Source organism: Carassius carassius, chromosome 47 (genome assembly GCF_963082965.1).
Source record: "Carassius carassius chromosome 47, fCarCar2.1, whole genome shotgun sequence".
Lineage (NCBI taxonomy): Eukaryota > Metazoa > Chordata > Actinopteri > Cypriniformes > Cyprinidae > Carassius > Carassius carassius.
The window spans coordinates 20,403,712-20,431,283 of NC_081801.1; the positions used below are offsets into that span (position 1 = coordinate 20,403,712).

The 27,572-nt window shown below is 37.4% G+C and overlaps 2 protein-coding genes and 1 long non-coding RNA gene across 3 annotated transcripts in view; 2 read left to right on the top strand and 1 right to left on the bottom strand.

Annotated features, from left to right (window-relative positions):
• Window positions 1–2,985: 2,985 nt before the first annotated feature.
• LOC132130097 (transcription initiation factor TFIID subunit 9-like) lies at window positions 2,986–6,988 on the top strand. Its single transcript, XM_059541751.1, has 7 exons — window positions 2,986–3,128; window positions 3,402–3,483; window positions 3,613–3,749; window positions 3,855–3,989; window positions 4,879–4,960; window positions 5,161–5,271; window positions 6,749–6,988. The coding sequence occupies exons 1-7, from the start codon at window positions 3,093–3,095 to the stop codon at window positions 6,910–6,912; spliced, it is 747 nt and encodes a 248-aa protein (XP_059397734.1). The 5' UTR covers window positions 2,986–3,092; the 3' UTR covers window positions 6,913–6,988.
• Window positions 6,989–7,049: 61 nt separating this feature from the next.
• LOC132130098 (uncharacterized) lies at window positions 7,050–7,291 on the bottom strand. The gene is made up of 2 exons (XR_009428675.1): window positions 7,212–7,291; window positions 7,050–7,179 (listed from the first exon to the last, which is right to left on the bottom strand). It is a non-coding gene; the product is annotated as an uncharacterized LOC132130098 (long non-coding RNA).
• Window positions 7,292–13,394: 6,103 nt separating this feature from the next.
• Window positions 13,395–27,572, top strand: part of siah2l (seven in absentia homolog 2 (Drosophila)-like) — a 45,813-nt gene continuing 31,635 nt past the window's right edge. The window contains exon 1 of the mRNA XM_059542088.1: window positions 13,395–13,989. Coding sequence (XP_059398071.1) covers window positions 13,537–13,989 — 453 coding nt within the window. The 5' untranslated portion in view covers window positions 13,395–13,536. The remainder of the gene's footprint in view (window positions 13,990–27,572) is intronic.

Here is a 27,572-nt window from a genome sequence, read left to right on the forward strand (position 1 = left end):
TTTACATACAAATGAGCCCTAAAGTTACTTTCTGTAATAACTCGGTCAAAAAGGCAACAAATTCGAAAGTTTTAATAGATTTCGACTACATATATGACCCACTTTCAATGAAGATCAATGTTCCCACGGGTGAAATGCTCCTTTAACACACTCGAGTCGGGGAGACCGAGCAAAGTGGAAAAAACTTCAGCGCATCACTGTATTCATAGTCCAAACCGCACACATCGCCCCAAACCACCACCTCGTGCGGCGCCTCGGCGACCGCAGAAGTGTAACGGTGGGGGTTAGAGGCGAGGCGACCTATAGAAAATACACTCCAGAGCGCAGAACTGTAGTCGCAGGCTATCACGGAGAGAACATGTAGAGAGGCTGCTAAACGAACCTCTCATGAGTGCCTCCCCGTGATAAACCCGTTATACGGCTCTTACCTTTCGTTGACTCATCGCGTCCGCGAAGAGGAGTTGAACACTGCTCAAAGAAAAAAACGCTGAGAACGCGAGATGGTTTCCTTAGGGCACAGATGATTCGCTTTCCTGAAGGAAATGAAATCTGAGCGAAATAGCGCATCGCACTCAGGTATACGATGCGTACGCATGCGTAGGGCGGTGCCAAGCGCTATTTGGCCAATAGGATTGGCGGGATGGTATAGGGCTTCAGACATTCATCACACCGAGAAGTGTTCCCATACGGTGACGTCACCGCAGCATCGAAGTGACCTATGAAAGGGAAATGAATTTAGCTAGCTGCTGAACAATATCCCAATAATAGCAATTAACATTAGTCTAAAAAACGAAATATAATACCGAAAACACTCGACATGTCAACAAAACGATAACAGAACATCTTCCCAAACACATATCAAGCTTATTTAAAAACCTGGAAAGCATAAACACTCATTCAAAGTACCTGGAAAAGGGAGATGTAAATAACCATAACCATAAGTTCCCGCCTCCTGCAGAAACTGCAGAAAACGTGCGGGTGTTGAACCCCTCTCACCGGGAAAAGTGTGGGTGTTAAAACACCCATATCCCTCACGGGTGTGACGCCCCTGCATGTCATTCCAAACCCATGAGATCCGTTCATCTTCGGAACACAGTTTAAGATATTTTAGATTTAGTCTGAGAGCTTTTTGTCCCTCCATTGAAAGTGTATGCACGGTATACTGTCCATGTCCAGAAAGGTAAGAAAAACATCATCAAAGTAGTCCATGTGACATAAGAGGGTCAGTTAGAATTTTTTGAAGCATCGAAAATACATTTTGGTCCAAAAATAGCAAAAACTATGACTTTACTCAGCATTGTCTTCTCTTCCAGGTCTGTTGTGAACGAGTTCAAAACACTGCAGTTTAGTGATATCCGGTTCGCGAACGAATCACTCGATGTAACCGGATCTTTTTGAACCAGTTCACCAAATCGAACTGAATTGTTTGAAATGGTTCGCATCTCCAATAAGCATTAAGCCAAAAATGACTTAAGCTGTAAACTTTTTTAATGTGGCTGACACTCCCTCTGAGCTAAAACAAACCAATATCCCGGAGTAATTAATTTACTCAAACAGTACACTGACTGAACTGCTGTGAAGAGAGAACTGAAGATGAACACAGAGCCGAGCCAGATAACAAATGAACGATTGACGAATGTGATTGCATAGTAAGTAGCAATATTTGTTAGTTCTGTATGTTGTTTCTGGGCTAGCATCATCTGAGGTCCTCTGAGGGGTTGGCATCATCTCTTCTTAGGTGTTCTGGATCCAGACTGGAGCTTGTGTAAATCCTAGTTACAGAGACATCATTAGCATAGCTGCTGTTCCAACAAAGTAAAATTAATTAGTTTAACCCAAGCTATAGATTAAGAATGCGCATTTGAACAGATACAACTGCAGTCCCAAATTATGTGATGCATTATTTGTATGCTTGGCAAAAGAGATGTGTTTTTAATCTAGATTTAAACAGAGAGAGTGTGTCTGAACCCCGAACATTATCAGGAAGGCTATTCCAGAGTTTGGGAGCCAAATGCGAAAAAGCTCTACCTCCTTTAGTGGACTATTCTAGGAACTACCAAAAGTCCAGCGTTTTGAGACCTTAGGGTGCGTAATGGATTGTAACGTGGTATAAGGCTAGTTAGGTGCGTAGGAGCTAAACCATTAAGGGCCTTATAGGTAGGTAATAATAATTTGTAACTGATATGGAACTTAATAGGTAGCCAGTGCAGAGACTGTAGAATTGGGGTAATATGATCATATTGTCTTGACCTTGTAAGGACTCTAGCTGCTGCATTTTGGACTACCTGTAGCTTGTTTATTGAAGATGCTGGACAACCACCTAGAAGTGCATTGCAATAGTCCAGTCTAGAGGTCATGAATGCATGAACTAGCTTTTCTGCATCAGAAACAGGTAACATAATTCGTAGCTTGGCAATGTTTCTAAGATGGAAGAATGCCGTTTTTGTAACATGGGAAATATGGTTTTCAAAAGACAAGTTGCTGTCTAACATAACACCCAGATTTTTGACTGTAGAGGAAGTAGTACATCCGTCTAGTTGCAAATTGTATTCTACTAGATTCTGTGTACTGTTTTTTGGTCCAATAATTAATATCTCTGTCTTATCTGAATTTAATAGGAGAAAATTATTGGTCATCCAATCTTTTACATTTTTAACACACTCTGTTAGCTTAGATAATTTAGAAGTTTCATCTGGTCTCGTTGATATCTTGCAAATATGGCAGAAAGAATGGGAAGAAGGAAATAAAGGCTGACATTTTTCAATTCAGCCTTCATTAATCATACACAAGATAATAGAGGAGGGATAGTGTGGTAATGACTAGATTAAGACTATGGATTAAGACTGAATTATGGATATATATAGATCAGTGGTCGGTATAAACAAAGACTAGACACTTTTTCTATATATAGTTCTATATTATTATAGATCAGTAGGATTTAATTTATGAGATGGAGTTCTTCTGATGAACTGAGGAGGGCAGCAATATGCCTTAGAAGTGTCTAAGCTGCCGCAAATCACACGAAGAAGAAACACAACCTGACTAGTGTCTATTGGTCTATTCTGGTGAGGAGAATCGGAGCTCTTGCGAAAATGGCGTCTCCGAAAACAGTGCCTAAAGATGCCCAGGTAAATAATGATTCAGAAACTGTTTTATCTCCTTGTTGTGCAACATTTATTGTTTTTAAACCAAAGTGATTAAAGCAGCATGTGTATAAAAAGCGTCTGTATGTTTTATTCTTCTTTGTGCACACACTTGCGTTAGCACGCTACCTGGTAACAACGTTAACCGTGTAATGCATTTTTAATTCAGCAATGTGTTATAATTTACCATACTTTTATTTATACACAGGTCATGTATTTATGATTAATTTTTGCTTTATTTGGTTATTATCTTCAAAGGTTATGATGCAGATTCTTAAAGACATGGGAATCACAGAGTACGAGCCCAGAGTGATCAATCAAATGCTGGAGTTTACGTACAGTAAGTCAGGATGACTTTAACCCTTCAGCATATTGTAAAATGCTCTAACAAACTCCAGCAGTTACTGTTCTGTTCTAGTAAGTCGTACAATAACATTTTAACAGTTAGCTGTCCCCCTCCTACCCCTAGGATACGTAACAACTATAATTGAAGATGCAAAAATATACTCCACCCATGCCAAGAAGTCTACTGTGGATGCAGATGATATAAAGTTAGCAATCCAGTGTCGAGTGGATCAGTCATTCATATCTCCTCCACCACGAGATGTAAATTGTTTTTTGTTACTCTTTTTTTTTTTAATTTTTTTTTTTTATGCATAACACATATGTGACTTCTGGTAATTAATAGTGGTGGTTGGTCCATGGTTTCAGTTTCTGTTGGACATTGCAAGGCAGAAGAACCAAACTCCTTTGCCCCTGATCAAACCATACACAGGTCCACGACTTCCACCAGACCGCTACTGTCTCACCGCACCAAACTACAGACTTAAGTCCTTGCAGAAAAAGGTATTATTTTAAACAATATGTTATAATATAAGGTTTTTGTAGTTTGCATCTAAAGTTTGCATTAGGTCACCTAGGGATGCCTTATAACAAAGGCACGTGATGTATTACTACTGTTATTGTACATGTAGTGCATGTTTCTCAACTTTTTTGACTCCAAGGTCCCTATTTGCAACAATATTTGAAATCCCTATGTTTGTTTTTAGGAGTTGATTTCAGTGATCCTGCTCTTTTACCAATGAATTCACATTACTCTTCCAGTCAATTGTGATGAACAGGCTAAAAGTGTGGTCACATTTGCAAATTTTGTTCGCAACAAGGTTAATGGTCTATTGTCAGAAGCATTTGAATCATATAATAATATTTATGAACCATTTTATCTCAATATAATGGAGAGATTTGCATAAAATGTCTATTCATTAGAAATATGCATGTTATTTTATTAATTTCCTGGATCTTATATAGAAATCAGTGTTAGTTTAGTATAGTATTATTATAGTATAGTATTATAGTATATTAATATAGTATTATATATTAGATAGTATTATAGTTTGTATTAATGTTTTGAATTAGGTTTTTGTATTTTCTGTTTACATTTTTAAGTTAATATTTTAGTTTTATGTTTTTGTCATTTTTATTTGTTTGTTTGTTTGGTGATGTCTGTATAGTTTTTATTTATTTCAGTTTGTTATTTTAGTTCAAGGTAAACTAAGTGAAAAAGGAAAATGTTGTCTTCTAATATAAAATAATAATTTAAAATATTTTGTTTCAATTTGATTTATTGTTTATTGTTTTAGTTGAATATAGTAAGCCTTTCAAAGGAAAAATGAAAGATAAATTAAAATGTATGGCACAGTGTTCAGTCTGATATGGTTTTGATTTGGATGTTTAGGTGTCTTCGTCTGCGGGCAGGATAACAGTGCCACGGTTAAGTGTGGGGGCAGTGTCCAGTAGACCAAGCACTCCAACTCTTGGTCAGTTATTCTAAATACTTGAAGAATACTCAAAAATTTGAAGCGTCTGAGTTTGCTTGCACATGATTTCCAGTATACATTCACTGAGCTCCCCTATTACAAGAGGAGCATGTTTTACTTTCTTTGTTTTTTTTTCTCTGTGGTGAACAAGTGCAAAATCTAAAACTCAGTTTAAAGGATCATCATTGTATTTTCCACAGGAACACCATCAGTGCAGACAGTGGGGACAAAAGTGGGGACGCCTGTGTCACTGACCGGCCAGCGCTTTACAGTTCAGATTCCCTCTTCGCAGGCTGCCTCGGTCAAATCAGGTACAGGATTTGTATGGTCATGTAAAACCTGGAAATGTCATGGAATTTTAAGACCGCCCTGAAAAAGCTTTTGAAAAAAATGTATAAACCCAGAACGTTTTGGAAAAGTCATGGAAATTTATTTCACAAATCTCTGTGTAATACAATATATATTTGACTCTTGAATTTCTTGGGATTGTGCATAAAATGTCTAGTTTTACATTTACATTTCACGTTTATAATGCGGGAAATTCCTGCAAACATTTATTTAATCTAGCTTGTAGGTTAAATGTAAATAAGTCCACATAAAATATCTGATCGAACCAGTCATATGAAAAGTGATTCAGATTTGTCTCATCTTCTCTCTTTCACTCTCTCAAAACGGATTCACATCAACGCATTTCGTCAACGCTATAAGAGTTGACAGAATTGTCACTTGCCTAATCAGGCCAGTGTTGCGTCATCACAAAACCATGATCATTTGTTAATCTTTTTAAGTCTTTTAAAATCATTCGGTACTTGTGCGGTCCAGAGACTCTCACAGTCAGACACAAAGCGTGTGCGCATAAAGCTGCCTCAAACACCTTGCGAGTACCAAATTAAGTTATTTTCCCGCAGCTTATTGTGCTAAAGTGGCCAAATACACGCAAAATTATTTCAAAATGCCCATCCTGGTGAGTATCCTCATAGACACAGTCGGCTCTGTCTTAAGTGGATGTAAGCAGTTGTATTGTGTATCAGTACACTGCACTGTATTCGTGTAGTTGGTCTTAAAGAGACAGAAACCTAATAAAGCTGTGCCATCTGTCATTAAATTTAATCAAATAACAAAAGACAAAAAAATTAAAAAAGTTCAATAACTGCTCTTGACTAAATTTAATTTGTATTTTATGAATTAATCTGTTTTTTTTTCTGTATATTTCTGTACCTGAATACTAGGCTACTTGTTTAGACCTGAAGGATTTCCTAAATGAAGTTCAGGACAGGTCCTGAGTCAAGTTGATAATATTGGTTAAGTCAATTATTTTATTCAGTGATGTGATACGTTCTTTGCTTGGTGTAACCTTTGGCACAGTCGTAGCTTGTACTTCTTATTAAAACAAATCAAAAGTAAATAAGTAGCATTTTTATTCCTACATTTTAGTTAATGTGATATGATAAATATAAATAGATTTATTCTATTTTTATTCAATTTATTCAAGATGTATTCTTGCAAAATAATGGAACATTAGGTCATGAATATTGTCTCAAAAGTCATGGAAATGAAAAGGTTATAATGTGTATGAACCCTGCAGGTACTAAGTTTCAAGAATAAGCAGGTCTCCAATGGTTTTGTTTTATATTGAGGACCATATGGAAGATTTTGTGCCAAATTAGTGAGCAGATCAAAAGTTAAGCTATTGATTGAGCTAAGAGAGATAAAAAAAATGCCAGATTTAAGAACATGAGGTGGTAAGGTAAACTCATTAAATATTAATGATTTAATTTGTTTTCACAGCTACTCCTACCACTCCCACAGTTCAAAATGTCCTCATCAATCCCTCTCTCATTGGCTCCAAGAACATCCTCATTACTACTAATATGGTGTCGCAGAATTCATCTGGTGACGCTACCTCTCTTAAGAGGAAGCATGAAGATGAGGATGACTATGATGCTTTATGACCTACTGTGGTTTTTTTACTATAAGGAAGTGATTCTGTAAATAAGCAATTAATAACTATGAATATGCCTTTCAGTAGTCTTGTCTTGTTTAGATTCTTAGTGAATAACAGTTAATTACCATTTATTGTTCATATAAATTGTTTTTTTTTGTTGTTGTTTTTTTTTCCACAATTTCCCTTTTAGCTTAGTTTCACAAGCTTAAATGGAAAAACGGACTTTTTAGGTTCTTATTGTAGACCAATTAATGTACTTCCTGTTTTGAGTAATCTTTTGGAGAAAACATTTACAGAACAGGACACTCTACGAGAACTGCTCTTATAAACATGACAGATAAGCATGTCTAGATGATAAGAAGCTGGTTGTTGCTGTTCTAATAAAAATTTACAGCAGCTTTTGATGTTGTTGATCTTGATATTCTTATGGCTGAACTAAAATGTTATGGTTTTTCACTTAAAGTCCTGGACTGGATAGGGAGTTATCTTTCTAATTGAAAACAGCAAGTGTTTTATAATGGATCTTTTTCAGGAGCTAAAATAATTATTGTGGTGTTCCACAAGGTAGTTGTTTAGGACCATTATTGTTTTCTATTACCATAAATGATTTGCCATATGTTGTTGATAATGCTAACATAGTTATGTATGCAGATGATTCTACAATGTTTGTTTTCTGCAGCACATCAGCTGAGCTTCAGAAAAAAAGTGATGGGCTGCAAACAATTTTTAAGTGGGTTCGAATTAATGGGTTAATTTTAAATGCAGAAAGTTTTTTTTTTATAATTTTAAATCATAATAATAATATAACTAAGGCTGTTCACTTTAATCTATTTAGTTACAACATGTCTCAGAACAGAGGAGCCAGGCTAGTGCTTCATTATCCACTTCAGGCCTATTTTATAGATAATAATCATGGTTGTTAGTGAAGGATAAATTACATTTAAGACTGCTGGTATATTTTCATAAGGTAATCAAGTATCATACACCATGTTTTTATTTATATATATATATATATATATATATATATATATAAACACTTTGAAATGTGGGTTTTAGGCATGATTATAAAACATGCCAGGGGCTCAACTCAACTCAATACGAAAGAGTAATTGCACGTGTTTAGAATAAAATGTAAAGATATGTTTATATTCAGTTGTAATGTGCTGCTACTGCTAAGGTCTATAGGTATGATTTTGTGATGTGATTAGTGTAATTTTATTATATGTATGTGTATAGATATACAGGTGCTGGTCATATAATAAGAATATCATCAAATAGTTTATTTAGTTCAGTCCATTCAAAAAGTGGAACTTGTATATTATATTCATTAATTACACACAGACTGATATATTTCAAATGTTTATTTCTTTTCATTTTGATGATTATAACTGACAACTAAGGAAAATCCCAAATTCGATATCTCAGAAAATTAGAATATTACTTAAGACCAATACAAAAAAAGGATTTTTAGAAATCTTGGCTAACTGAAAAGTATGAGCATGTACAGCACTCAATACTTAGTTGGGGCTCCTTTTGCCTGAATTACTGCAGCAATGCGGCGTGGCATGGACTCGATAAGTCTGTGGCACTGCTCAGGTGTTATGAGAGCCCAGGTTGCTCTGATAGTGGCCTTCAGCTCTTCTTCATTGTTGGGTCTGGCATATCACATCTTCCTCTTCACAATACTCCATAGATTTTCTATGGGGTTAAGGTCAGGCGAGTTTGCTGGCCAATTAAGAACAGGGATACCATGGTCCTTAAACCAGGTACTGGTAGCTTTGGCACAGTGTGCAGGTGCCAATCCTGTTGAAAAATGAAATCTGCATCTCCATAAAGTTGGTTAGCAGCAGAAAGCATAAAATGCTCTAAAACTTCCTGGTATACGGCTGTGTTGACCTCAGAAAACACAGTAGACCAACAACAGTAGATGACATGGCACCCCAAACCATCAATGACTGTGGAAACTTTACACTGGACCTCAAGCAACGTGGATTGTGTGCCTCCTTTCTTCCTCCAGACTCTGGGATCCTGGTTTCCAAAGTAAATGCAAAATTTACTTTCATCAGAGAACATAACTTTGGACCACTCAGCAGCAATCCAGTCCTTTTTGATGCCAGATGCTTCTGACGTTGTCTGTTGTTGAAGAGTGGCTTGACACAATGAATGCGACAGCTAAAACCCATGTCTTGCATACGTCTGTGTGTAGTGGTTTTTAAAGCACTGACTCCAGCTGCAGTCCACTCTTTGTGTCTCTCCCCCACATTTTTTTATGGGTTTTGTTATACAATCCTCCCCATGGATGTGGTTATCCCTATTGCTTGTACATTTTTTTTTCTACCACATATTTTCCTTCCCTTCACCTCTCTATTAATGTGCTTGGACACAGAGCTCTGTGAACAGCCAGTCTCTTTTGCAATGACATTTTGTGTCTTGCCCTCCTTGTGCAAGGTGTCAATGGTCTTCTTTTGGACAACTGTCAAGTCAGCAGTCTTCTCCGTGATTGTGCATCCTACAGAACTAGACTTAGAGACCATTTAAAGGCCTTTGCAGGTGTTTTGAGTTTATTAGCTGATTAGAGTGTGGCACCAGGTGTCTTCAATATTGAACCTTTTCATAATATTCTAATTTTCTGAGATAAAAGAAATAAGCATTTGAAATATATCAGTCTGTGTGTAATGAATGAATATAATATACAAGTTTCACTTTTTGAATGGAATTAGTGAAATAAACTTTTTGATATTCTAATTATATGACCACCACCTGTGTGTGTGTATATATATACACACAATCCACATATGGACTCCAAGAATATTTGCAACTACTTTGTGGAAGCTAATGGGGACCCAAATAAACAATAAAAATTTATAATTTATTTACATAGAACAAATTTAGTGATTAAGTTGGTTTAATGTGGTGAGAGAGAAAAAAACCTTTAACGTTTTGATGTGTGGACGGAAAGCATTTCAAGGATAGTAATTTAATGCATACTTTCATTATGTGCAATAAAATTAAAATGTATTTTTAATAAATCAATGAAATGCCAGCAGAGGGAGGTGGTTAGACAGGGAAAGATCCATGTGCTTTTACTCCAGGAATAAATATTAAAACTTCTTAAATGTGAAAAATAAAATAAAATGTTAATCCTATGTAGTTATAGGATACTATAATACATATTGAATATTTAGACACTCTTCTTGCATGTCCATGCTTCTGGTCATCAGATTTGGTATGATCAATCTTGATAATGTATTTTTTTAACTGGTTAAATGCACATTAAAACAACAAATTACATCAGATGTACATATCAGGAATACCCAGGATTACTGAAATGTGTATTTCAACGTGTAAATGCATCTTGAAATGTATGTTTAAAACAGCTAATTTTAATGTTTGAGCATACTCATGTGCTTTTTTTTTCTGTGCATCCCAAGCAGGTTCATACATGAAAAATACTTTACTGAACCAGAAAAGATTAGGGATTATTAGAGGTATTAAATATAATGTTCATATAATGTCATTCATTTGTTCCTTTTATGCCTCAATCCATATACAGTAATAGCCCTTTTAAAATGTTTATTAAGACTTAGTCTAACTCATTCTAATAAAAAATGGTTTAGTTTGACGCTTATAAATGCAACAGTCTTCTGACTCCATAAATAGTGAAACATCCTTGGTCTTGTTGAAAGGGCCACAGTGCCACTGTTTGCTTCTTTCTTCACTACAGTAACGGAATAACTTTCTCTTCATTTTTTATTTTTTATTGCATAACGAGAACAGTGACATACATATATAGAGGATCACAGTGTATTCATCTATTATCAATTAAATTCATAACATCAAAGGAACCAACATTAAAAATTTAAACTATACAGGGGATAACTTGCAAGAAATTTCCAAAAGAAAAAGATTAAATAAATACTATACATAATTTTTGCTTTTTTATTTATAACATCTTTTAAAACCTCAAAGTAAGGCTTAAGTTCAGTTTTAAATAATGTAAGGTTTATTTATTATTAGTGCATTTTTGTATGATATTTCCCACACATGATTATTAAATTAATCACCAAATTTTGCTCCAAACTCTTGTTTTTATACAACAATCTTTTCAAGAGAGTTGAATCTTTTATTTTGTAAATTGAAATATTCCATATTCAATATCTATCCAAAACTATTGGGTAAATACACATTCATAAAATAAGTGTTTTATGGATTCTTCTAAGTTACAATAGACACATGTCTCCAAGTCTCTAAAAAAATGTGACTACTTATCTCACTGGGTAAATGAAATGAATGACTTTATATGCAATTTCTTCAACTTCATTGGTGAGACCGTATTCATCAGGTAAACTCCAGTCCTCTTTTCATTCAATCTGATTGAATATATTGAATTCCAAAAAGGTTTGCATTTGGGCAATAATGTGGTTCTACATATTTATATATAAGTTATTATGTTGTAATTTTCACACCATTAATTCTTAACTGATTTGTATATAAGGGAATACAAACCCGATTCCAAAAAATTTGGGACACTTTACAAATTGTGAATAAAAACAGAATGCAATGATGTGGAAGTTTCAAATTTCATATGACATATCAAATTTCACATTTCAGATGACATATCAAATGTTAAAACGGATAAAATGTATAATTTTAAGGGAAAAATAAGTTGATTTTAAATTTCTTGGCATCAATACATCTCAAAAAAGTTGTGACAAGGCCATGTTTACCACTGTGTGGCATCCCCTCTTCTTTTTATAACACTCTGCAAACGTCTGGAGACTGAGGAGACAAGTTGCTCAAGTTTAGGAATAGGAATGTTGTCCCATTCTTGTCTAATACAGGCTTCTAGTTGCTCAACTGTTTTAGGTCTTCTTTGTCGCATCTTCCTCTTTATTATGCACCAAATGTTTTCTATGGGTGAAAGATCTGGACTGCAGGCTGGCCATATCAGTACCCAGATCCTTCTTCTACGTAGCCATGATGTTGTAATTGATGCAGTATGTGGTCTGGCATTGTCATGTTGTAAAGTACAGGGTCTTCCCTGAAAGAGATGACATCTGGATGGGAGCATATGTTGTTCTAGAACTTGGATATACCTTTCAGCAATGATGGTGCCTTTCCAGATGTGTAAGCTGCCTATCACACACGCACTCATGCAACCCCATACCATCAGAGCTGCAGGCTTCTGAACTGAGCGCAGATAACAACTTGGGTTGTCCTTGTCCTCTTTAGTCTGGGACAGGGATATTATAATAATAAGCACACTGAAATATTTTCTATACACTTTACTGTCCATTGCACTAGTGTAAATGATGTTCATATGTTCATAGTTTCTAACTATAGTGTACATACACTTTTACATAATCCATCTGTATAGTATGTTCATAGTACACCTATCTGTATATCATGCTGATAGTATTTAAAATCTGTAAATTACGTCCATAATACTGCCTTATCTGTATAGTTATTGTACATACTGTAGACCTTGTATATTCTGTACTTACTGCTTATTGCACTTCTGGTTAGATACTAACTGTATTTTGTTGCCTTGTACCTACATGTGCAATGAAGATAAAGTTGAATCTAATCTAATCTAATAAGGAATTCACAATAATTAAAGAGATGTCCATTATTCTTGAATAACTGTCTCACCAAGATTATAGCATTAATGTATAAATTAATGTATTAAAAAAATAAGTTATTTTTTACTCATTTTTAAACACGATATATTTCTTGTTCCAAAGAAACTGTTAGGCGGAGAAAAGTTAGGCTTAAAAACCATCCATAAAAAAAGAACCTGTTAATGAAAAGAAGAAAGCTTTACCGGAACAAAATTAAAAATAAATAAATAATATAATAATAATAATAATAATAATAATAAATCCAAATAAAAAATTCATAATAATAAATAAAAATTCTAGCGCCCTTAATTTAGCAAAAATGTACTCAGGGATGTTATCATAGACTGTATAAAGGATGATATTCCAAATTTTGCCTTTAGATTTAAGGTAGTTCTTTATCCATTTATTAAATACATAATTAGCAGTATTAAGTTAGCAAACCAATTAATTGGGTATATAACCTTGTCATATTCTCTAAATACTGCTAACAAAAAATATATATTAATAATGTTCACTAATTAAACAATCATTCCCAGGTGATTTAAGCCTTGCTCAGACTGTCAGTCCAAATCCGTTTTTGTGCATAGCCTATCCTGTTTGTTTGTTTGTTTTGTGAGTTTTTAATGCAGTGATGTACTTCATTTACAGAAATATCTTCGTCGCACATTTTAATAGCAGAATTATTTATCTTTTGAATATCTTGTTTAATAAATTAAAAGAATGACTATGTATTACCCAATTTGTTATTATCACTCACGTAATTACTACATGTTCCAGCACCTCTTACGTAGACATCAAAAGCGGTTCTCCGATTGGCTGAGGAGAGTGTCAATCAAAGCACCTTCATCCAATAGGATCGTTACTCGCTCTCAAACTATGGCGGCCATGTTGTATCCGTGGGGGACTGGAGGCTGTTCGGAACAGAGTCTGTCTCCAGTCGGGGGTATACGGTGGGGCTCTCGGGCTTGAACTTGTCTGGGCTTTACACCATTTGAGATCTACTCCTCACCATGAGCCGTCCGTCCTCTGCGGGTGGTGCGGCAGGAGGACTCGGAGCTGGTAAAGCAGGAGGAAGTAAGCATGGAGGTTCTGGAGGAGCAACCGCCTCTGCTGCAGCCGCCGCCGCAGCTGCTGCTACCGCCGCGGCCGCCGCAGCCGCAGCAGCAGCCGCCGTGGGGGTGTCCGGCTCTGTCGCGGGCTCTGGTACGGTAACCGCGGCCGCTGTATCCCTTCCAGTTACTGCCCTACCGGGACAGTCAGCAGAGCTGACAGCGCTGTTTGAGTGCCCGGTGTGTTTCGACTATGTGCTGCCTCCGATCTTGCAGTGCCAGGCTGGACATCTGGTGTGTAACCAATGTCGGCAAAAACTCAGCTGTTGTCCAACTTGTCGTGGCCCTCTCACGCCGAGCATAAGGAACTTGGCAATGGAAAAAGTTGCATCTACTCTGCCGTTTCCGTGTAAGGTAAGAACAACTGCTGTCATAACCAATCCAAAGTTGCCTGCAACATTGTTTCATTCAGTTCAGTATGATGACACATGAGTTTAGGATGTGTGGTCATATCGTGTAACTAAAGCTCAGATGCCACAGGTGTATGTTGCATCAAGGCAAGATGCAACACATCTGCTTCATTCATATTTTTAAGTCTCCTTTTATATTTCCAGTGACACATCCAGCTGAAGTGTGTATAGATTCCATGTTAAATACTTTCCTCTATCACAGCATAATATTTAGTCATTTGTATATATAAAAAAATCTCACTGGCAAATTAGAGCTGTTCCGATACCCTTTTTCTCTTCCCGATTCCGATACTTGGGCTCGGGGTATCGGCTGATACCGAGTACTGATCCTATAACTTAGTGTGCATCTGTATATACATCTGTATATACTACTAGCCCTGTGTAAATTGCTAGAATTATTTTATGGTGTGCTTCAGACTTATCCCTTAATAAAACATGAACAAATACATGGTGATCTACTGTATTTATTACACTATTTTTATTATCTGACATGAATTTGACAGTAATATTATTTATTTTCTTAAGCGAAAAAGAACTTCAAATGCAGCCAAAAATCGAACACCGCAAACTAAAAAAGGTATTTTAGTTTTACAATATAACTGTATAAACAACTGCAACAAATAAGTATAGGAATATAAAAAATTATGTATTAATCAGATAATCTCTTTACAACAAAAGTAAAAAACAAGCAACCGTCTAGGCATAATTATTATTATTAATAGAGACGTATTGTTATTACTACATGGAGACCTAGCTAAATCTACTGTAGGTTACAACAGTAGCTTAATATACTGTCAATTTATTCATGTTAAACCAGAGACAATTTATAAGAGACATGCCACTTCCTCAATCCTCCATTCAACTATATAAGGAAAACCCGTAATGGCACATGTCCCGCCCCTCCCACTGGAAAGCCAATCATCTGTTTTTAAAAGTCAAGCCGGGAAACATTTAAGCCTATCGTCTGGTTCCACTGACATACGCGCACAGTTGAGCATGTGTAGTAAAAGTATAACCTGTGGGAAAAAGGCGTTTTAAACCTTATTTTGGGGCAAAGTCATAAAAAATTTTCAGCGATTTTTATCATATTTTACTGCTGTTTCTATACATGCAGTTTTTATGTCACAGTGACCAGTGAAAGTGCAGTTCTGACTCTGTGCCCATTCATTTAGATTGGAGCCTGGTCTTGTTAGTCTGAAATAGCTGCCCGGAGGCGTTGCAAAGATGGCGGCCGAGTGGCACGACTTGCCTAAAAGGACTTTGGTTAAACCGAACATTTATTTTGATGGGTTCCAATGAAGATCTTGGAGTGTCTGTGTTCATGATATGAGTTTTCTCAAATGAAATGGTAAATTCTCATGAAGTGAGAAGCCCATCACCCACAGAGATGTAGTATTTGCAGGAGTAATATTTAAATAGTATTTTGCAGTTTAATATTCACAGACACTAGTATATATTCGGCTACAGTCTGGAGCCCTGCGCTTAGACTAACACGGAAGCGACTGAATGCAACTGCAGGTACTGAATATACTCGGGAGTCGGTAACTTACTACCGAGACGCTGGTATCATTACATTTTTTAATTTTCAACACCGACTTAGTAGTGAAGTGCCAGTACTTGTGGAATCCCTAGTCGCCATTTTACTGTCTGGTTGGTCCAGTCTGAAATACTGCTAAACAGCGGACATACTGCTAACACGTTTTCATATCATCTTCTCTGCTTGAAACAGGGGTTGCTTGTGGCAACACAGCACAACTTCCTGTGTTTGCAATGCACTCTGAGCAGCGAAGAAGAACCTTGCAGCGGTTAGGCAAAGCTAGCGGTCATAACTAAGTCTTGTTTAAGAAAATGGTATCGGATCGGTATATGGGTTCATGTACTTGCCGATGCCAGAATTTGTTGTGGTATCGGTGATATTTCCGATACTAGTATCGGAATCGGTAATGTTGTGTAATGACCAGTAGTCATACACAACAGAAAAAAATAAAAAATGCAGAGCGCTTGTTTATTTTTGGTTTATTGTTGCATACATAGGCCTATATGTTTCTTTACCACACTATTGTGTCAATAACTTTTCATGGTATCGTGTTTTTTGATGCGATTTCAGGTTTTTTTTTCTGTTTGGAGTGTTACAAGCTCTTGGTGCATAATGAAGATTGGTAAAGTTGCAAAGACTTCAAATTTAAAAAAAAAACTTCAAAAAAAAGTCTCAAATCCAAAGAGATATTCTTTATCAAAGTCAAGACTCTGCCACGCCCCCCTAAAACACCTAGTTTATACAAGCCTCCACATATCTACGTCACAATGTGGAAATATTTGCGTAATGCCACCCAAATGTTCACGCAAAGAAAGAAGGCGTGGTTTCAGTAACCGCAGTTAGTGTTGAAGCAGCCATGTCAGGGGGATGCTGCATCTAGGCAAAAGCACTTTATTTGGCCTTCCAAAAGTAGATGCATCTAGGAATTTTTAAGTTTACTTACTTGCAACAGAACAGCAAAGTTATGTGAACCTAGGAGAGGAGGTAATTCTGACTTTGCTACGACAATCTGGCGCTTCTGAATCAGCTACTGTAAATATGTTATTAGTTTATTTGCTATTGACTGATTGCTGAGTTTCAAGTTTCAACTTGAGATCAAATGCTGAGTTTTGCACGTGTGTATGAGAGGGAGAGAGAGAGAGACACAGAGACGGTCACACAGTGGAGTCAGCTGTCTTATTAACCATAAGTGGCTTATGTACTGTAAACGCATACAAGCTTCATCACTGTGTCTGTCAGGTGACTCTGTTCCTCTTTCCAGCTTGAAATGATGGTAAATGTAAGGTCATTATTAACTGTCTTTACATTTATTTTGAAAGAAGAAGCTCACAATTATGGAAAAGGGGGTTATATAACGTGTGCTTGCAGTGATCGGCCAATCACAATGCACTGGGTCAGTTGGCCAATCAGAGCAGACTGTGCTTGTGGAAGGAGGGACATTGTAGAAAACTACCGTATTTTCCGGACTATAAGTCACACTTTTTTTCATAGTTTGGTTGGTCCTGCGACTTATAGTCAGGTGCGACTTATTTATCAAAATTAATTTGACATGAACCAAGAGAAATGAACCAAGAGAAAACATTACCATCTACAGCCGCCAGAGGGCGCTCTATGCTGCTCAGTGCTCCTGTAGTGAGCAGCATAGAGCGGCCCATCTCGGCTGTAGACAGTAATGTTTTCTCTTGGTTCTAGATAAATGCGACTTATAGTCCAGTGCGACTTACATATGTTTTTTTTCCTCATCATGACATATTTTTGGACTGATGCAACTTATACTCAAGTGCGGCTTATAGTCCGAAAAATATGGTACAAGTTTGAGAGAGGCGGGACATACAATAATGTACAGTATTTGAGAATACTTTTTTTTTTTTTTATATTAAAGCATATCAACATATTCTATTACACCAAATACACAAAATAATGATCTTTAAAAAAGCATCATATGACCCCCTTTAATAAATGGCGACATTTTGTTGATTTCGCAGAACACAATGCGAAATCAACAAAATGTCACCATTTATTAACTAGGAGATTAACTGAATCGTGTCAAAACGGTTTCATTAACAATTCCAAAATTTGTGTTTCTGATTCTAAACAGCTGATTTAAAAAAAACACAATGTGATTGCTGAAATATTGTCAAACAAGGATCAGTCATACTTTTACTGGAGCAATTACTGAAAGTGGAAATAAGTGTGATTGCTTGGTTTAAACGTCTTATTAAAGCCTAATATAACTTGATTGTGATCATTATTTGATCAATTAGATGGCATTAGAAAGATCCGTCTAAACTAAAGATGTCTCTTGACAATGCGGTTAAATTAATTTCAGTTTACAAAAAATACACTTTTTGGGCAGTTTGAGTTTTAAGTTTTCTTTCTCTTTAACTGACTTAAAACACCTTGAATGCATCATCAGTACATTAAAGTTGTATTCTCTGTTATCACTGGCCTGTGAAAGCTGATCACTTCTCTTATTTCCTAGGGTAAAGTTTCCTCCTTTACAGTTGCTGTAATCAGGACGTGACTGGTACGTGATGTAGTGCAGTCTCTAGAGTGATACCAGCCATCAGTAAAGAAAAACAGCCCTCAACGTTTGTAGTGAATGTAAAGCTGGATCCGCTCTTGTTTTAGCAAAGGGCTTTGTCAGCTAGTTATTCGATGCACTGTACCAACAGAATTAAAGTATATGGGACCTCAGTTATTGTGGAGGGGTGTTGTGAAAACAATCATTCTGGGACTGTGCCATATGCTGCACTCCATAATGACCGCAACTTTGCTCTTTAAAGACAGTGGGCCCTATCTTGCACCCAGCGCAATTGACTTTGTACACTGACGCAAGTATCATTCCTATTTTGCACCGGCGCAAAGCGGACTTTTCCCTCCACAGACGCACGTTGTCAAACTACAGATTGAATTTGCGCTCACTGGGCGGGTCGGCGCAAAAAAGAAGGCGTGATCCGGCGCAAATAGTCCCTGATGCTATCTTGCAGTTCAATAAAACGTTTGCGCAACTAACCAAAAAAACCTGGTCTAAAGTCAATGGCGCAATGCGCATGTTATCAGATGCTATTTTAAGCGCGCAATGGCCATAGTGTAGCGTGTGTGCGTGCATTCCTCTCCAGACTTCACAAGGCAATGTGATTTAAGTTGGTAAAATAATTTAATTATCTTGGCATCATTATCGATGATAAATTATCTTTTGAGTCTCACATAACTCATTTAAAGAAAAAAAAATGAAATAAAGCTTGGGTTTTATTTTAGAAACATGAAATGTAAGAAAGAGAAGTTTCTACTATGTCTTGCCTTTACTTATATACAGTTATGTGGTGTATGAATTAGATTCCTATCTACTTCTTTCTTCTCTGGATGCTTTAAGATTTAAATCCGATTGTAAGCCTTTAACTCTAAATAATAAATTGTATAATAATTTATCCTGGTCATTTTTGTATTTTAGAAGGAAAATGTATTTTTTATCGAAATATTTATTAAAACTATTCTGGGATTGTTGCCTTTTTATTTAGGTTGTCTTAAAAATGGTTTTGTGAATATTCCCTCTGGTCTGATAATTGTTTTACTCTCGTTTCACTTGCAAGAACCGAACTGGGAAAAAAATGGCATTTATGTACGCAGTTCCATTTGAATGGAATAATATATTGGCATTTTAAATATATTATTCTGTCACGCGAAGAAGAATCATTGATTTGCTGTTGTTTCAATCTGTAAATGCTGTCAATTCTCGGCCAGGACTCTTTGAAAAATAGGCATTTTAATCTAGATTACACATTTACAAAATTATTATATGCCTGTTAAACCAAAGCTTATTAGGTTGTGTTTCTCCTATCCCCATACAATGTCACCTGTGTTTTATGGCCAGACGAGAACATCTGTCTCCTCAGCTCTGCACCGCACCTGGCGCGCGCCTTGGAAGATCCGCCGTTAAAATATCGATCCGCTATGAAATATGCGCGTCTCGTCTTAAAGGGAAGGATATATGAAGCTCTGATTGGTTTATTTCATGTTACGCCCAAACCACACCTCTGAATTATGAAGCTACTTCAGACATGCCTCTTTGAAACTTGCGTCGGGCGCAAGAGTCATTTATTCCGCCGGCATAATAGCAACAGCGCCAAAGACCCGCCCACAAAGTTACTTGCGCTTTGCGCTTGATACTTGCGTTTCAGATCGTTAAAATAGGGCCCAGTATATCATATTGTCTAGTGTTTTTTTTTTTTTTTGGGTGATACAGTTTTGAAACCTTTATGACCGTTTATTTTGTTGCAGTGTTTTTTCTATTAACATTAGAATAAGGGCTGTCAAAATGGCTGAAAAACGAAATTAGAATTTTTAACTTGTATATTATCAAAATTCGAATTATATATGAATTTAAAAAACATAATTTAAAAGTTAGGGCTTAAAGCTTTTTGCTTCTCTCCTGATGCCACAAGAGGACGCATATCAACAAAATATTGTTAATGCACGTTTAATAAAAGCATTAGAATACATGACTGTTAAGTGAATAATACTTAAATAATGTTTATAAACCAATTCTAATTAAGTTGCTTAAACAACTATAAATAAAACAGTGTCATGTATGCATGCATAGTTTTATACATAGCGCGGAAAGCCAATCACACAGAGTACATTTTACATTTAAAAACATGAGAGGCAGTGGAATGGGGAAAACCCCACCATAAATTCTCGAAATGTTTTTAAAAAGTTGAACATACATTCATTTTACACGGCTTTCTAAACATCCGGCTCTCTTGTGCGAGACGCAAGTCCAACGGTGTCCCTCTAGAAAATGCACGAAATATGCATTGTGTGAATGGCTTGGTTTCAGTTTTGATGGTAAACAATGTCTTCTCCACATTGTTGTTCTCTTTTTCCACAGTAATTTGAAAGAACATTGCAGCAGCGCTGCATCTAGTGGATTCAACTGGATAGGCAAACAAGAAAATTATAATGCAGTGAAACTTACATTGTCATCATATCTAGTGCGCCACTGATAAAGGCCAAAATATACTTGGGCTGTCCGCATCCACGCACTGTCTGCATTATGTCATTTTCGTCATCAAGAGGGCATGCAGATAGCCGCGCACCCCGCCCGCGTGCAGGCAATTTTTTATTTAATAATAAAAAAACTTTATTTATATAGCGCTTTAAACAAAATACATTGCGTCAAAGCAACTGAACAACATTCATTAGGAAAACAGTGTTTCAATAATGCAAAATGATAGTTAAAGGCAGTTCATCATTGAATTCAGTGATGTCATCTCTGTTCAGTTTAAATAGTGTCTGTGCATTTATTTGCAATCAAGTCAACGATATCGCTGTAGATGAAGTGACCCCAACTAAGCAAGCCAGAGGCGACAGCGGCAAGGAACCAAAACTCCATCGGTGACAGAATGGAGAAAAAACCTTGGGAGAAACCAGGATCGGTTGGGGGGCCAGTTCTCCTCTGACCAGACGAAACCAGTAATTCAATTCCAGGCTGCAGCAAAGTCAGATTGTGCAGAAGAATCATCTGTTTCCTGTGGTCTTGTCCTGGTGGTCATCTGAGCCAAGGTCTTTACAGGGGATCTGTATCTGGTAGTGCTGCAACGACGCGTCGACGTCATCGATTACGTCGACTACAAAAATACGTTGAAGTGCGTGAAATGCGTCAACGCATCACACTGTTTACATCTCGCGTAATGGCATACTGGGAATGGAGAAAGTTGCATTCTATCACAAAAACAGTTACCACTGTTATCAAAAGTATGGGAATACTTTAAAGATGCCAAATAAAATGGCCCTTTGCAAAACCGATATGGTGTACCACGGCAGCACAAATGCGATGCACGAGCACCTCAGAGGAAAACATCCTGGCGCTCTCCGGTGTTACGGTTTAACTGGTTACCAGCGATTCGGCGATTTTAAAAGCACAAACTGATGTGATATTATTAAGTGTCTAATAAACGCAAACTTGCTCATTGCATGATTATGATATTCTTGTAAAGATTACAAGTTATTGGTATGATCACCCGTAGCGGCTGAAGTAAGGATAAAATAAAAAATAAAGTAAGTCTGTGTTGGCGCTGGTTTCGAACACGCGTTAGGGGCGTTCACATATCGCGCCTAAAAACGCATGTAAAACTCTAGTCGCGCCGCTTTCTCCTTATTTTCCAAAGCGCTCGGGCAGTTGCGCCCCTGGGGCGTCTGCCGTTGCTAAGTAACCATGACATGCTCTCTCCATGAAGACGTGGAAATTTCAGCAAAGGATAAATGGATTTGCAGCACTAAAAATCGCTTGCAGTAGCTCTGCTACTAAATTTATTTCAAAATGGCAATCCATATACAGCTATGATCAGCTGTTCCCTCATCTTAGCTGAGCTTTCAACGTTGTTACAGGAAAGGATGAAGCTGATTGGTTAGTTCTTGTCACATGACCCGCGGTGCGCTTGCGTCATTCTGAAAAGTTCAGATGTTTTTAACTCAATACACTGAGAACGCGCCTGTTTTCGCGTACGCGTCGCGACCTCGTCGCTTCCATTATGAGCATACCGCGCGTCTACATTGGAAATAACGAACTTGTGAATGGCCCCTTAAAAGACAGTGCGCCGCGAGACAACAGTCACAAACCACCGAGCTACCCCGAATCAGCTCCAGATCTTTGGAAACCATGCTAAACCATAGCAGAACCCTGACTACATTTTATGGTTTGTGATGCTAAAGAACATTTCATGACGTCTCAGACAACTTTAAATTTGTGGCTACTGTGGTTTAATTATAAACGCTATCGTAAACTCATATTTACCATAGTAAAATCATTTTCTTTGCCTCTTTATTTTTGTATACTGTAAAAACTTCAACCACATTGGTTGAAAATGAATAAAGGTTGAAATATTATATTATAAGTTGTACTTATATTTTTTTGTAAAGTTATCCAAAGGATTCATTAGCTAATCAAAAAAAGAACATTAGATTTAATTATTTATTTTAATAAAAATAATCGTTAGAGTAGTCGACTAATCAAAAAAATAATCGTTAGATTAGTCGACAGAAAAAATAATCGTTAGTTGCAGCTCTAGTATCTGGGGCTCTAGTTGTCCTGGTCTCCACTGTCTTTCAGGGATGGTAGAGGTCCTTTCTAGGTGCTGATCCACCATCTGGTCTGGATACGTACTGGATCCGGGTGACTGCAGTGACCCTCTGATCTGGATACAGACTGGATCTGGTGGCTACGGTGACTTCGGAATAAGAGAGAAACAAACTAATATTAGTGTAGATGCCATTCTTCTAATGATGTAGCAAGTACATCGGGTGTTATGGGAAGTGTTCCCGGTTCCGGTTTACCTAATTAATGAAGCCTAAAAATCCTTTAACGGATTTGGATATTAAAAGCATATTAGTATGTTATGTGTAAGCCAGGTTAAAGAGATGGGTCTTTAATCTAGATTTAAACTGCAAGAGTGTGTCTGCCTCCCGAACAATGTTAGGTAGGTTATTCCAGAGTTAGGCGCCAAATAGGAAAAGGATCTGCCGCCCGCAGTTGATTTTGATATTCTACGTATTATCAAATTGCTTTTTTTTACGTTTTGAGAACGTAGCGGACATAGAGAATTATAATGTAAAAGGAGCTCATTCAAATACTGAGGTGCTAAACCATTCAGGGCTTTATAAGTAATAAGCAATATTTTATGTTTGATAGGGAGCCAGTGCAGTGTTGACAGGACTGGGCTAATATGGTCATACTCCCTGGTTCTAGTAAGAACTCTTGCTGCTGCATTTTGGACTAGCTGTAGTTTGTTTACTAAGCGTGCAGAACAACCACCCAATAAAGCATTACAATAATCTAACCAAAAAATTTGAATGTAACGTTTTTGCATTCGAATGTAAATTTTTATTTTAAATTTGGCGAATATTCGAAATTCTGAATTTTTTTGACAGCCCTAATAAGAATTAAAGGGGTCATATAACATTGCTAAAAAGCATTATTTTGTGTATTTAATGTAATGCAGTGTGTTTATGTGGTTTAAGGTTAAAAAAACACATGATTTTATTGTTGCTCCTCTAAGCCCCGCCTTTCTGAAATGCATACATTTTTACAAAGCTCATCGGTCTGAAAAGCGAAGTGTACTCTAATTGGCCAGCCATCCAGTGCATTGTGATTGGCCGAATTACTCAAGCGTGTGACGGAAATGTTACGTCCCTTACCATACTGTGATGCCGTGTCCCGGCACGACGAGACAACACCAATATAAAACCATTACAAACGAGGCATTTGTAGCATCAAGTGGGCACATAATTACTGATTATAGTAACTTATACTGTCAATTTACGGGTTTACGCGGGTAAACATAAAACCATGTCTGCATTTTTTTATTTGAGAAATGATAAACAACAAGTGCTGCTTTACACTGCTTAAATCTAGCATTTGAACCATCAGTGGCAAATTCTTTAAATATGTAAACTAGGGCTGTAGCTATTGATTATTTTTGTAATCGATTAATCTAGCACTTAATCGATCGATTAATCGATTAATCTGATAATTCTTTTGTGTTTTTAAACAACCAAAACAAATAATGCATAACGAAAATGATGTGGCTGTAAAATGATCAAGCATTTGGCTTTTATTTTAAAAAAAAAACAGAGGTATTGAAAATATCTGTTTTATGTAGATTTCTACACCTGCAGAATTTACCATTAGGCTACTGTAACGGGAGGAGCCAACGACAGACACAGTGGGCGTGGGGTCAGGCCTCGGAGAGGCTTTTATTAACAGAAAATAAAACAAAAGGAGGGAATAAAAGTGGCCAAAGGGGGAGAGTGTCCAAAATAAATGGGATCTGGTGTCCTCGTCATGCTGCGGGGTTCGTGTGGGTCGGGCAGTGTTCATGGAGGAAGGGTCCAGGTAAGGGGCAGAGTCCGGTGGCTGCACGCGCTCCCCACTCCGGTCCGGGGCGCGAGGGGCGGCAGCTTTTTCTAGCGGCGCATGCTGCTCGTTGGACGCGGTGCTTCCAGGGGATGGACGGCCCGGCATCCTGGCCCGTCGGCCGTGTAAACGGGTCCAGCGGCTCACGTCTCTGGTGGTGCGGGAGTCCCTCAACGCACCCTTCCTGGACCCAGGTGGACACCAGTGTGCATGCACAGGGAAGAGACCGGTCTCCCGAGGAGAGGTGCGTTGGGCTTTTAAACAGCGGCGGTGATGAGGCTCCATTCACATCAGGTGTGCCCCATCACATGGCACCAGCCCTGGCTCGTCCAGTGCCCCTCCTCTCATATACCCACTCCTGTCGGGAGCCTGGTGAAGGGCGACGATTTAGGACGGGGTGCCGATGACAGTCAGGGAGGAGGCAGCTGACTTGTCACACTACTAACAAATAATACATAATTTCTGGGGTGAGCCTATTTGCCATGGTAACCTAGCAACGTGTGTGTGTGTGTGTGTGTGTGCATGTTTTTGTGCCATATCAGGACACAACTTTGTATAATGACATGGGTATGACACAGGTATTACAAGGAGAGGGTGACTTATGAGGACATAACCCATGTCCCCATTTTTCAAAATGCTTATCCATACAGAATGAGTTTTTTGAGAAAGTTAAAAAAAAATGTTTCCTGTTAGGGTGTGTATATATATATATATATATATATATATATATATATATATGTGTATATAAGAATAAGAAATAAAATACTGCTATTAAGTTCTCCACTAAATAAAATACTGTCTCAAACCAATATCATATAATGAAAAATATAAATAAATATGATTACAGTGCAGCATTACCAATCCCAGCTTGTAGGCCTGCTGATATTTAAAAATATATAACTTTTCCAAAGTGTAAAGTGCTGCAACAACAGTTTCAGTTTTTAGGCCTGCTCAGATTTCGTTATAGCGTTGGCCTGATCGGAATTAAGAGCAAAGGTCTGTTTTTGATGCTGAAATTGTTGCGTGGCTACATAAAAGTTTAAGCATATGTGATGCATTGCCGCGATTGGTCTGACTGGCGTGTGAGAGAGATGAGGGTGCATGCGCGTGTGTGTGTGTGTGTGTGTGAGGGGGTTCTTTTTTTTAGGCTATACTCTCTTGCAATTGTCCGTGTGAATCAGATCCCTGCATGTATAGTGCGCGTCATAGGAATTTAACGAGGCTTCGAGGCAGAGTTTTTGCCTCGAGGAATTTTTGTAATCGAGTAACTCGATGAATCGTTTCAGCCCTAATGTAAACATACTTATAGGCTGTGAGTCAGAAGCGCCAAACTGTTCTTGCAAAGTTGGTTTTGCACCTTTTTATAGAAACAGACACTGGCATTGTACCAGCCATCAGTAGGCTACTCTTGTAGGCTACTCTTCCAGGAAACAGTCCTCGTCCTTCGTAAAATGCGCTGCACAGTGCACACATCTGAATATTTGTGTTGAACAGTTCTGGAACAATGTTGTAAATACAACTTAACCATTGATTTCTAGTTGTGTCCTCTTTTGGAAGGCCAAACAAAGTAGTTTTGCTTTCACAACGAAACACACTGCATCTCCACAACATGGCAGTAGCGGAAACAGCAAGATTAAAAGTTGTTATAGTTGGTAATTAGATATGAATATTTGAAATTGTTCTTTGTGTCAGAGTGCTGGAGTACATCAGAAATGGAACTGGGCATCATTTTACTGTCATGGATTTGTTGTGTTGCGTCGCGGTGCGCATTTGCTTTTGTCAAATCAAGCCACCCGTGCCTGGTGTAGTCACTTAGAGCAGAACCATACATCGTTCATTTATATCAGGGGTGCCCAAACCCTGGTCCTGGAGGGCCGGTGTCCTGCAGAGTTTTGCTCTAACTTGCCTCAACACAGCTGCCGGGAAATTTCTAGCATGCCTACTAAGAGCTTGATTAGCTAGTTTAGGTGCGTTTGTGATCAGAATTGGAGCCAAACTCTGCACGACACTGGCCCTCCAGGACTGAGTTTGGGCACTCCTGATTTATATTTTTACTAGTGCTGTCAACGTTAACGCGTTAACGCATGCGATTAATTTTTGTCTGGTTTAACGTGTCAAAATATTTAACGCAATTAACGCAGCATCCGTATTTTCTGCCATCCGTTGGCTAGCTTTACATTATATGATCACGCACTTATTCATTTAAATGCTTTTAAACATTTCAACCGTGGCAAGACAAAAGAGAATGCACTGTCTGTGAATGCCCTTATGTGACACATACACACGTACTGTAGGCTACACACACACACAATGCATAGACAGGGCGCCAGAATCCAGTTCTCTTAAGCGCTTGAACTAACAATAAACATCCCAAAGTGCCAGTTTTGTCGATTATCCTCATAAGAGCAATCCTAAATGATTTATATAAAGTCTAAAATGAACAAAAAGAGTTGTGAGAGAATGAGGCGAGATCCATAGACAGTATATAAACGGTGAGATCCGCGTGTCTGTCTGCTCTTAAAGGGACAGCAGCCAATAAAGCTTCCTGTCAGTAAAGTTAAAGAACAAAGGGAACAGAGAAAATGACTCGCTGCTCTTGACTAAATAACTTTTGTAGTTTTAATAAGGATTAACTATTTAATTTATAGTTTATGCAGTGCAGACTGCATATAACTTTGATAACTTTATTACATTTCTGTATATTTCCTAACTGTTAAGACAGGAAGGGCAGGAGTAAACATGACATTTATTATGTTAGCATTGTTTTAAGTTTACTAAAATTAAAAACTGTTATATTTTTGAAGCCTAATAATAAATGTAAAAAATAAAAAAAATCAGTAGCTGTATTAATATCAGTAATACTGGCCTTCATTCATAAAAAGATGCCATTTAAACAAGTATTTAAAATATACTGTCTTTATGTTGTTTCTACATTAATTTGATTAACTGTGAAATTATTACATTAAAAAATATATTAAAAACGTACAAAAACATTTCTTTTTTTATTGCGATTAATTGCGATTAATCACAGAAAAAAATGTGTGATTAATCTAGTTAAAGTTTTTAATCGATTGAC

Coding starts and splice junctions, on each gene's coding strand:
- LOC132130097 (XM_059541751.1), top strand. CDS start 3,093: ATGGCGTCTCCGAAAACAGTGCCTAAAGATGCCCAG. Junction 3,750..3,854: donor TATCTCCTCCACCACGAGAT/GTAAATTGTTTT, acceptor CCATGGTTTCAG/TTTCTGTTGGACATTGCAAG. Junction 4,961..5,160: donor ACCAAGCACTCCAACTCTTG/GTCAGTTATTCT, acceptor TATTTTCCACAG/GAACACCATCAGTGCAGACA.